The sequence below is a fragment of the Cetorhinus maximus genome, chromosome 1 (assembly GCF_964194155.1).
Source record: "Cetorhinus maximus chromosome 1, sCetMax3.hap1.1, whole genome shotgun sequence".
NCBI classification, from domain to species: domain Eukaryota; kingdom Metazoa; phylum Chordata; class Chondrichthyes; order Lamniformes; family Cetorhinidae; genus Cetorhinus; species Cetorhinus maximus.
The window spans coordinates 117,090,173-117,102,915 of NC_135879.1; the positions used below are offsets into that span (position 1 = coordinate 117,090,173).

The window sequence follows — 12,743 nt, forward strand, 5'->3', positions numbered from 1 at the left end:
AATAATGGCAGTTCAAGGAGAGATGAACAAATTTTCCACACTTGTATATAATAAAAGGTGGGCCATTAAATATTATGAGGGGAGGCGATGGATGGAATTGTATAAAATCAGGTTCAATGGCAATTCTACATAAATGTACCATATGAACCCTTGGAATTATTTTATAAACTATTTAACCTTGGTGATGAGTCAGTGTGGTGAAATGTTATTTGGGAGGGTGCAGGGGAGCAGAGGAGAGATTTTGGTCTGCTTTAGATAAGAATTCACATTAGGTTTAATAATGTGGAGCTTCCAAACTTACCATGGCACCTGCCTAATGCATTTTTTTTCATTGATTGCACAGGGAGGGAAATGGGCTAAGACTCAATTCTCCTCTTTCCAGGGGAAGAAGTGGTGTAGATCTTTCTGCTACTAAAGTCACCCCAATTCTAAATTAGGACACTTACTAGTAGGAAGACAGAAAAGGTCTTTAAAATATGTGCATGCATTTGACTTTTGACAATTTTTGCCCACTTACTGGGAGGAGGTGGTTGCATAGTGGTATTGTCACTAGACTAGTAATCCAGAGATCCAGGGTAATGCTTTGGGACCCGGGTTCAAATCCCACCACGGCAGATGGTGGAATTTAAATTCAATAAAAGTCTGGAATTAAATGAAACCATTAATGTTCTTTAGGGAAGGAAATCTGCGGTTCTTACCTGGTCTGGCTGACATGTGACTCCAGACCTACAGCAATATGGTTGACTTTTAACCAAAATTGCAAAGCAAGCCACTCAGTTGTATCAAACTGCTAAAAAGTCTAAAAGGAATGTAACGGGACAGACCACCTGGCATCAACCTAGGCACCAGAAATGACAACGGCAAACTCAGCCCTGTCGACCCTGCAAAGTCCTCCTCACTAACGTCTGGGGGCTAGTGCCAAAATGGGGAGAGCTGTCGCACAGACTGGACAAGCAACTGCCTGACATAGTCACACTCTCAGATTCATAACTTTCTCCTTAGACAGCATCTTCCAAACCCACAACCATCACTACCTAGAAGGCAAGGACAGCAGATGCATGGGAACACCGCCACCTGCAAATTCCCCTCCAAGCCACTCACCATCCTGAAGGAACTATATTGCCGTTCCTTTACTATCACTGGGTCAAAATCCTGGAACTCCTTCCCTAACAGCATTGTGGGTGTTCCTACACCACATGGACTGCAGGGGTTCAAGCAGGCAGCTCACCACCACCTTCTCAAGGGCAATTATGGATGGGTAATAGATGCTGCTCTAGCCAGCGATGCTCACGTCCCACGAATGAATAATAAAAAAAATTTCAAGCAAATACTAACTTTTAAGAGAACTTAATACTCAGCGTTTGTAGTAAAGGCAAGTGAGGCTACCAGCACTAAATTGGATGGCAACTTCCAGAGACCACATATGTGCAGTCAAGAGCAGAATCCGGAAAGTTCTGCCCCGCTCCTACATAAGCTTTGCTGTAATAATGGGTGAAATTTTACGGCCCTTCATGCTGGCAGGGTTTTCCAGTCCCGCTGAAGTCAATGGACCTTTGAACGGCTTGCCATGTCTTACTGCTCTGCTCCTGCCACGACGGGGCCATAAAATTCCGCCCAATATCTTGGCGAGAGAACCTGCATTGAATCACGGAAGGACATGAAGTTGCGTTACTTACGTGATATAGACCAACTAAACTTGCCAGAAAAGTTATATTTGTAACACGCACTTCCCTCGTGACTAGCTGATGCCACCCTGTTTGTTTTGGTTTACAATACTGCATCGGTGCCTGCCTAATGGCCTAATAAAGTTGAATTTAGGTTAAAATTGAGGCTCAATGTTATGATCTCTCTGCCACCAGAGTTTTTGGCTTCTGAACTGCTTCACATCAGAGCACTGATACAGCATAGGGAGTGAGGCTGAGGGTAGATGCAAATGCTAAGCATGATTAACACTCCTTGATCACTGATCCATTGCACTCTAAGTGAGGAGTGCTGTATTGTGTCGGGGCACTTTGCAAAGAGGATGTGAGACAGACAGAAATATTCTCCAAGTAATACTTAAAACTTGTAGAATAGGATCATCGAATGGTTCCAACACTGAAGGAAGAAATCTAGCCTGTTGTGTCCGTGCTGGCTCTCTGTAGCAACAACTCAGCCAATTCTACTCCTTGTCCTTAACCTGTAGCCATAAAATTATTTTCCTCTTTGGAAAGGCACAATTGAATCGGCCTCCACAACACTCTCAGGAAGTGCATTCCAGATCCTAATCACCACCCTCACTGCACAAAAAAACTTTACCTCGTGTTCTATTGTTTCTCTTGCCAATCACTTTAAATTGCTGCCATTTGGTTTTCCACTCTTCCGTCAATGGGAACAGCTTCTATCTACTTTATCTCGACCCCTCAAAACTGCTCACAACCTTCTCTAAGGAGAACAACTCCAGCTTCTCCACCCTATCTACATAACCGTAGTCCCTCATTCCTGGAACCATTCTCGTAGATCTTTTCTGCACCTTCTCCAAAACCTTCACATCCTTCTTAAAGTGTGGTGTCGAGAATTGGACACTATACTTCAGTTGAGGCTAAACCAATGTTTTATACAAGTTCATCATAGCTTGCTTGCTTTTGTACATTATTTAAAGAGCCCAGAGTCCTGAATGCCTTTTTAACCATGTTCTCAACTTGCCCTGCACCTTCATCTGTTCCTGTACCTCAATTAGAATTGTGCCCTTAATTGTAAATTGCCTCTCTTCATACTTCCTGCCAAAAGATATCACTTCACACATCTCTGCGTTAAGTTTCATCTACCATCTGTCCGTTCCATAGGCCAATGTCCTACTGAAATCTATCATAATAGGAAAAGTAGACCATATTGCCCCTTGAGCCTGCTCCACTATTCGATACAATCACAGCTGATCTTCTGCCTCAACTTTACTTTCCTGCCAGCTCCCCTTATCCCTTGATGCCCCAAGAGACCAAACATTTGTCTATCTTAGCATTAAATATACTTAATGGTAGAGCATCCACAACCTCTGGGGGTAGAGAATTACAAAGATTCACAACCTCAACCCCTTGAGTGAAGGAATATCTCCTCGTTTCAGTCATAAATGATTGACCCCTTGTCCTGAGACTGTGCCCCTGCGTCCTACATTCCCCAGCCAGTGGAAACAGCTTGTGTCTACTCTGTCAAGTGCCTTCAGAATTTTGTACATTTCAATGAGATTACCTGTTATTCTTCTAGGCTCCAGAGAGTATAGGCCAATGTGCTCAGTCTCACATTATAGGACCACCCTCTCATCCCAGGAACCACTCTAGTGAACCTTCGCTGTACTGCCTCAAGTGAAACTATATCCTTCCTTATTTGGAAATCAAAACTGCTCACTGCTCCACTCTCACCAAAGCCCTGTGCAATTGTAGCCAGACTTCCTTATTCTTGTACTCCAACACTCTTGCAATAAAGACCAACATGCCACTTTGTGCTCCTTATGCAAGTCTCTTCGAACATCAACATTTAGAAATTTCACACTTTAAAAAAAAATTCTGGTTTTTTGTTCTTACCACCAAAGTGAAGTGGAGTACTACGAAAAGCTCAACTGGCTAAGAGGACCCAAAGAAAACAGGCCAGCAAATCCTGCATCTTCTCAGCCCACTGTCTTCCTCTGCTGTAAATGTGGCAGAGATTAACATGCCAGAGTGGGGCTCCTGAGTCACACCAGGCAATGCTTAACATAGAGTTGGCTACCATGGCGCAAACCATTATCTTAAAAGTCAGAAGGTTGCCACCAAAGTGAATATCCTGACATTTCTCCACGTTATACTCCATCTGCTACCTCATTGCCCATTCAATTAACCTGTCTGTATCCCACTGCTGCCTCTTTTTGTATCCTCCTTACAGCTTACATCTAACTTTGTATTGTTAGCAAACTTAGATACCATAACTCTTGGTCTATTTGTCTAAGTCATTAATATAGTTATCCCTGCTTCCTGTCTGTGAACCAATCCTCTATCCACCATACTCTTCACAGTTCACAATACTTCCAAATTTTATGTCAACTGCAAATTTTGAAATTGTGTCCTGTACGCCCAAGTCAAGGTCATTAATATGGATGAAAAGTAACAGTCCTAGTACTGACTATTACAGACTCCCAATGTATACCTTCCTCCAGTCCAAAAACACTGCTCTCTTTTTCCCATAACTCAGCCAACTTTGTATCCATACTGCCACCTTCCCTTTTATTCTGTGGGATTCAACTTTGATAAAATTCCGTCTAATATACTTGCTAAAAAACGCATTTTTGAAATCCATAAATGCCACCTCAACTTCATTACCTTCATCAACCCTCTCTGCTACCACATCAAAAAACTCAAATCAAGTTAGTTAAACATGATATGCCTTTAACAAATTTGTGCTGGTTTTCCTTAACTAACCCACTCTTGTCCCAGATTTTCTTTCCTAAAGCTTTCCTAAAACAGAGGTTAAATTGACTGACCTGTAGTTGCTGGGTTTATCCTTACATTCTTTTTTGAGGGGTGTAACATTTGTAATTCTCCAGTCCTCATGCACCACCCCCTTTTCTGAAGAGGATTGCAAGATTATGGCCAGCACCTCCAACATTTTCCTCCCTTACTTTCCTCTGCACCTTCAAATAAATCCCATTCGGTCTTGGTGACTTGTCAACTTCAACTTATAGCCAGCTTTTCTAATAACGCCTCTTCATCAATTTTTAACCCATCCAGTATCTCAACTGCCTCGTCTTTAACTATGGCTTTGAAAACATCATCTTCCTTGATAAAGATAGGTGCAAAGTACTCGTGTAGTGCCTCAGCTATGCCTTCTGCCTTCATGCATAGATTCCTTTTTTGGTCCTTAATCGACCACACCATTCCTCTTACTACCTTCAAATCTTTAGAAGACTTATGGATCCCCTTTCACATTATCTGTCAATCTCTTCTCACACTCTCTCTTTGCATCTATTATTTCCTTTTCCACTTCCCTTTTGGTACCAGGTGTTTAGTATTAACAGTTGGTATGACTTCAGGATCTTGGCTCCTTCGTCATTTGTATCTCCAAAACTGTATCCACAACTTCCTTGCTTAGTACTGTTCCCAACACCATTTCTTCTCCCACCCGGTCCTTGGTAGTAAAGTTTACATCCACTACCAATTTCTTTTGGTTTGCTACCCTTCCACTTTGTTTCCTGGAGACTTATGATTTGTATTCCTTTTCTCACCATTAGGTCAGTTACTTCACTGCTGTCAGGCTACCAACATTTAGAGTTGCTATTTTGATTTTGGTCTTTTCACCTCTCCTTGTGGCGCTCTTCTTTAGCCACCCTTGTCCACTGGATATTAACCCTTGCCTATTCCTCACAGAATTCAGGCAGGGATCTCTATTGTTTCTTAACTCCAGTGTAATGGAGTAATTATTACAACTAATTATAATTACAGTTAATTATAATTATTAATCATTAGTGCAAATGTAACACCTCTGCTCAAGAAAGGAGGAAGACAGAAAGCAAGAAACTATAGGCCAGTTAGCCTAACACCCATCATTGGGAAAATGCTGGAATCCATTATTAAAGAGGTAGCAACAGGACATTTAGAAAATCATAATATTATTAAAGTCACATGGTTTGTGAAAGGGAAATCATGTATGACCAATTTATTAGCGTTCTTTGAGGGTGTAACAAGCAAGGCGATTAAAGGGAAATCAGTGGATATAGTGCATTTGGTTTTCCAAAAGGCATTTGATAAGATGAAATATAAAAGGTTACTACACAAGTTAGGGGCTCATGGTGTTGGGGGTAATATATTAGCATGGATAGAGAATTGGCTAACAACCAGGAAACAGAGTCGGGATAAATTGATCATTGTAGCCAAATTTGCTGATGGTAAGATAAGCAGAAAAGCAAGTTGTGAGGAGGATATAAAGAGTCTGCAAAGGGATATAGATAGGTTGAGTGAGTGGGCAAAAATTTGGCAGGAGTATAATGTGGGGAAATGTGAAGTTGTCCATTTTGGCAAGAAGAATAGAAAAGCAGAATATTATTTAAATGGAGAGAGACTACAGAATGCTGCAGTACAGTGAGATTCTGGGTGTCCTTGCACATGAACCAAATAAGTCAGTATGGAGAAACAACAAGCAATTAGAAAGGCAAACAGAATGTTGGCCTTCATTGCAAGGGCGATGGAGTATAAAAGTACGGAAGTCTTACTACAACTGCACAGAGCATTGGTGAGGGCACACCTGTGTACAGTTTGGTCACCTAACTTGAGGGGCATAGATGCATTGGAAACAGTTCAGAAAATGTTCACTGGAATGAATCCTGGGATGAGTTGTTTATCTTATGAGGAAAGGTTAAGCAGGTTGTCCGATTGGCAATCTTATTGAAGCATAACTATTGAGTTGGTGCAAGAGGGAGGGTTTTAAAATCCTGGATCACTGGGACCGTTTCTGGAGAAGGTGGGACCTGTACAAGCCGGAAGGTCTACATCTGAACCAGAGCGGGACTAACATCCTTGTGGGCGGGTTTGCTAGTGTTGTTGGGAGAAGTTTAAATTAGTTCGGCAGGGGGAGGGGACACAGATTGTTAGCAGAATAGGGGCACATCATAATACAGCAAAACAATCAAGTCAGAGGGAGTACAGCTGCATTAAGTTTCAAGGGAGTAAGGAAAGGCTGGATGGTCTCTACTTTAATGCCAGGAGTATTACTGGTAAAACGGATGAGTTGAGGGTGAGGTTTGACACGTGGAAGTGTGATATAGTAGCCATCACTGAGACGTGGTTGAGCGAGGGGCAGGATTGGCAGCGCAACATTCCGGGATATAGAATCCTCATGTGAGACAGGGGAGGGGGTAAAAGAGGAGGAGGCATTGCATTATTAGTTAAGGAGTCAGTTACTGTGGTAAGGAGAGATGGTATCTTGGAGGCGGCATCAAATGAAGCTTTGTGGGTAGAGTTTAGGAATAAAAAAGGGGCAGCCACATTGTTAGGTATTTATTATAGACCCCCAGATAGTCAGCGGGAAATTGAGGAGCAAATATGTGCACAATTTGTGGAGGTGTGCAAAAACAATAATAATAGGGTAATTATATTAGGTGAATTTCCGAACATTAATTGGGATAGTCATAGTGCTAAGGGCTTGGATGGAGTGGATTTTTTGAAATGTGTACAGGAGAACTTTTTAGGTCAATATGTAGTGGGTCCAACAAGGGACGGCGCAGTGCTGGACCTAATTCTGGGAAATGAAGCCGGATAGGTGGCTGAGCTGGTGGTGGGGGAGCATTTTAGTGATAGCGGCCACAACGTGGTGCAGTTTAAATTTGTTATGGACAAAGAAATAGACAAGTTACAAAAAAATGTTTTGGATTGGGGGAGAGTGGATTTTAGTAAAGTAAGGTAGGATCTGGCCAAGGTAGATTGGGAATAGCTACTTGTGGGGAAATCTACAGAGGAGCAGTGGGGGGCATTCAAAAAGGAAATGGGGAGGGTACAGGCTCAACATGTTTCCTCTAGGGAGATAGGAAGGAGTAACAAGCCCAGAGAACCATGGATGACCAGAGATATTCAGGTTACGATGAGAAGGAAAATGGGAGGCTTTTAGCAAGTACAAGGGAAGCAAATCAGCGGAGGCATTAGTGGAGTACAGAAAGTGCAGGGTGGAGCTTAAGAAAGCAATTAGGAGAGCAAAGAGGGGATATGAGAAAGCTCTGGCTGGTAAAAGTAGGGAAAATCCCAAGATATTCTTTAAGTGTATCAATGGGAAGAGGATAACCAGGGAAAGAGTAGGGCCCATAAGGGACCAAGGGGGAAATCTATGGGTGGAGCCAGATGACATCGCTAGAGTGTTGAATGAATACTTCACATCTGTCTTCACCCAAGAGAATGAAGATGAAGGTATCGAACTCGGGGAGAGAGACTGCGAGGTTCTTAAGAAAATTGACATCGGGAGTGACAAGGTATTGGAGGCATTGGCAGGCTTACAAGTGGACAAATCTCCAGGTCTGGATGATTTGTGTCCCAGACTGCTGAGGGAGGCAAGGGAGTATATCGCAGAGGCTCTGACCCTATTTTTTAATTCCTCTCTGGCCACGGGGAAGGTGCCAGAGGACTGTAGAACTGCTAATGTGGTTCCGTTATTTAATGTCGCTGAGTCAAAATCATGGAATGCCATTCCTACCAGCACTGTGGGTGTACCTACACCACATGAACTGCAGTGATTCAAATCTCCTACTTGTTAGTAATTACTTAAGCCACTAATGAGGTTTATAAACCATCAATCTATCTTGGTTAAGGTTTGAAAAAAAAACTCATTCTTTTTAAATCAAATCTCTTGATTTTTAAAAATTTGTCCCATGATTTATGAGACAGTGGAGTTGGCATTGCTGTATATGTGACTCCAATCCCAGAATTAACCAGGGATAGGCAATAAATACTGCTTTCTAGCGTTGGCCACATCAATAAAAAAACTCTATTGAAGCAAATGTTTTTCACATTGTTCCTGAAATATAGGGTCAACACACTTGCCTGCCTTTCTTCCATAGATCACAGAAGTATACGTATTTGATGTAAAAGCTGGAGCAGCAACTGGTTTTACTTTACATTTGAAAACCCAGCAATTCCTTTGGCTGTGAAATTGTGGCATGTAATGAAGTAATCAATCCAACTGAGCAGTTAAGATATGTCATTTCAGTGAATGATTGGGACAGTTAAAATTTAATTGGGGCAAATAGAGCTAAACCCAACAGTCCCAAAGCAGCTATGTTTTCAGATTCATAATCGATCTTATCTTGTTTATCCATCCAGCTATGCCACTTTATGTCTGTTGCTTGACAATCAGAAAATTTATCCTACTGCATATAGAAACAATAAAAAAAACTGCGCTGTAAATTGACTATACAAAACAATACAGCTTTCATTTAGATCTTAATTTGTTTCAGTTGACAGTGTTGTCAAAACTTGACACATAGCTCTCTCCAGTTTAGTGATTAGCTTTTAACACAATCTTCGGTACTGTTACTGAAACCTCTGAATCTGATTACCCTCCCTCCTGGAGGTCTGATTTTTTTACGTGCCAAATTCCTGGTCTTCATTTTGTTGCTGTATTGCACTGCAAGAGTATAACTGATTCAAAGTAGGTTGGCCGCTTTACATGCAGGCTGTGTCCATAGTTCGGCACCGAGTGGATAGCCAACACCAAGAGGAATTGTAGCAGGTGGCTTATTCCATTCTGCTTCAGTCCATTTGGGCCCTCGTCACCTGATTTACATGAAATAGCTTAGATTTTAAATCCACTTTTTGTTGATTTTTTTTTAGCTAATTGAAAATTGTTCCCCGATTGAGGCTGGAAAACCCATCTTCACTGTGCAAACGATCCTGGGCAGGAAATTCTGTTGGGATCAGGAGTATATCTGCTTGGTAGGTGGAGTTACAGCCCAAAGGAAAATATTCCCTAAGCAAGGACAACTGATCAACAAGTGCAGTTTTGGAGTAAAGCTGAAATCACTTCACAATGATAATAATCTATATAGCGTGACTGCAACAGCACTGTTCACTGCATTCTACTCCATTTTAAAAAAAATCTTTCCTTAAGATATCATTTAGTTGACAAACCTACAGCCAACATTTGAGTTTGCAAACATTGTTATGTCCTCAGCATTAAACAGGGAATATCCAAAATATATGTTTAAAAATATCTCATAATCGCAAAGTCATATAAACAAACTATATGTTGCAGCTATTCCCTGGTACAAAGGCTTGGAAATTTAATTTAGCCGAATAAACAATCTCAAACTATATACACAGTCCCACTCCCTCAATTCAGAAAGGAGGATACTCTACCTTTGTAAGTGACTGATAACCAGTTTCTGAATACTAGAATATGATGATTCTATGGACTGGCCAAGCTTCTTTAAACCCTGTTAGTTTCAAACAAAGTGAAAGATTTGTTCATGCATAAATGTAACCAATTGTATTAATCACAAATGGACAGCATTAAGTTAGGGAGAAGAAGTGAAATCCGTATCATAGACAGTTAGATTGGCAAATTCCGAATGACTAGTGCAGTCTATGAAGAAAATTTCTTCATTCTATATTTGCACCTTTTAATACACTCACCTTAACTGTTGGCTGGTTCATTAACAAAGACTGCAACTCCGGACTACAAAACAAAATGTACGGGTCACAGCCAGGAAATGTAAAATTGTTGATTACTTGTCAATTTTTACCCAATATGTTATGATATAATCTGTTTGACTGCAAGCTACAAGTTAATCAAATTTGCACCCTCAGCCCACAAGCATCATTATGGTTTAAAGTCACAGAGATATGATTTTCACTGCTTATTATCACAGAATTACACATGCATGTATAGAGGCATAGTTAGAATTTTGTTATAAATAGCTAAGAGCAGAGGTATCTCCCAACCACAGGTGGGTTTTCAAAATCAGGCAATGGCTGCAGACCTTGGTTCACTACTCTCACCCCTTATCTAAAATGCTGTTTTCTACTGTCCGCCCAGGTACGATAAAAATGTTCTCATGGAAACCTCCATTTCAACCCATCATGCTCTCTCTTCTGAGTTCACTGACATCTTATCATACCTAAATCTCTCCCTCCATGTAAACTCATCTACCAATATTCATGGCCACCCCTTGATCTTGCCTTCTTACGGAGTCTTGCTAGTCCCATCATATCAATTACAGATAAGGCGATCTCTGACCACCATCTTGTTTCAATCTACACCCGCATCCCTTTCCAAGCTCCAACCCTACCTCCTTCTGTATGCGTCCCTCAAAAAAACTATCCCCCAATTCATTCACAACTGCACATTCAAAATCCCAACTGTCTAGTCTTTCATCTTCCATTCGCCACAACATTTCTGCAGCTACTGATTTGCTGAACCTCACCCTCTCTTCCACCCTTGATGCTCTAGTCCCCAATAAAACCATTACTCTTTCTAACCCTGGCCATTCCCCTGGTACAGCCCTTATCTCCATGCCATTAAGTTTGAAAGGAGCAAACTTTAAAAGATATGTTGAACAATTGGTTTAACCATCCACTGCCAGACCTGCTCACCTAAAGCATCGTCAGGTCCAGCTCCCATTGCAGTCTCACCTTGGAATGCAAAGATAACCCTCAGCTTCATTTCCCAACTGCAAACAGTCCTTTTGAACACCTCTCCCCTGTCTTCTCCACCCTCACCTCTAACAAAAAGTGCACAGAGCTTACAGACATTTTTGTCACTAAGGTCGAGGCCATCCTGATCAAAAGCGTCTGCCACATCCCTCCCTTCCACTAGTCCACCTGGCCAAACTTCCTTTAACATACCCCCAGCCCTGGTCCTGAAGACGCATCTTTTCCTAGTTTCTATCCTATCGCTCCTCATGCACTCTTCAAGCTCATCCTATCCATGAGAACCATCTCCTGCTCCCTCAACACTGATCACCCAGCTTCCCCCTCCTAATCCCATGTTCGCCGGTTTTGTTACTCGTTCTCCCTTTTCAAGTGCTGTCGCTCTCTCCTTTAAATCTGCCATCATTACCCCTCTCCTCAAAAACACAACCTTTGACCCTCCTGTCCTTGAAAACTACTGCCCCATCTCCACCCACCCTTTCCTCTCCAAAGTCCTTGAACATATAGTTGTCTCCAAAATCTGTGCCCAATGTTTCCTGGAACTCCATGTTTGAATCCTTCCAGTCAGGTTTCTACCCTGCCACAGTACCAAAATGGACCTTATCAAAGTCACAAATGACTGAAAAAAAGTCATACAGACTCGAAATGTCAACTCTGTTTCTCTCTCCACAGATGCTGTCAGGCCTGCTGAATTTTTCCACCATTATCTGTTTTTGTTTCACAAATGGCATCCTGTGCAGCTGTGATAGAGATAAACTATTCCTCCTCACCCTTCTTGACCTGTATGCAGGCTTTCATATGGTTGACCACATCATCCTGCTCCAATGCCTCTCCATTGTCACCAGCTGGTTAGGATTCACCTGATTCCGTTCTAGTCTATCTAATCTTAGCCAAAGTACCACTTGCAATGCTTTCTCTTCCTGCCAGAACACCGTTACCTCTGGTGTCCCCCAAAGCTCTATCATTGACCCCCCTCCATATTTCTCATCAACTTACTGCCCCGCGGCAAAATCATCTGCAGGTACAGCCTTTTCACATGTATGCTGACAACACCTAGCTCTACCTCACGAGCACCTCTCTTGACTCCTCCACTGTTGCTAAATTATCTGACATTAAGTACTGGATGAGAAGAAATTAACCCCAATTAAAACATAGGGAAGACTGAAGTCTTTGTTTTTGGTATCGCCCCTCCGCAAATTCTGTTCCCCAGCCACCGACTCCAATCATCTCCCTGGCAACAAGACTAAAACACTGTTTGCAATCTGTTTTCATTTCATATTTAATATTAGTGTGGCTGGAAGCCAAATTATAATGAACATTTACATGCTATTATACGCAGCTTTTATTAATATGTTCCTGAGGCAAACTGTCCCAACAAACCTACCTAGCTTTACCCCACATTAGTAGTTCCATGAACTCCTCCTGTACTGAAGTTTTTGTGCTTTTCTCCTAAAAACAAAAATATAGCATTTAAGATTTTGTGATACGTAATCTCTCACCACAGACTCCATCAGCAGCATAAGTTATTAAACAACAATGGAAATGACTAAGCAAAATTAAATAATCTCCAAATTCCACACCAGAGTCATTAACAATGAGAGGGGAAAA

The 12,743-nt window shown here is 41.7% G+C and overlaps 1 protein-coding gene across 1 annotated transcript in view; it reads right to left on the bottom strand.

Annotated features, from left to right (window-relative positions):
* The window catches only part of LOC144688714 (anaphase-promoting complex subunit 4-like), a 107,087-nt gene that overhangs the window by 53,627 nt on the left and 40,717 nt on the right, over positions 1-12,743 (bottom strand). The window contains 4 exon segments of the mRNA XM_078555592.1: positions 8,529-8,629; positions 9,843-9,919; positions 10,119-10,161; positions 12,520-12,584. Of these exon segments, the coding sequence (XP_078411718.1) occupies positions 8,529-8,629; positions 9,843-9,919; positions 10,119-10,161; positions 12,520-12,584 (286 nt within the window).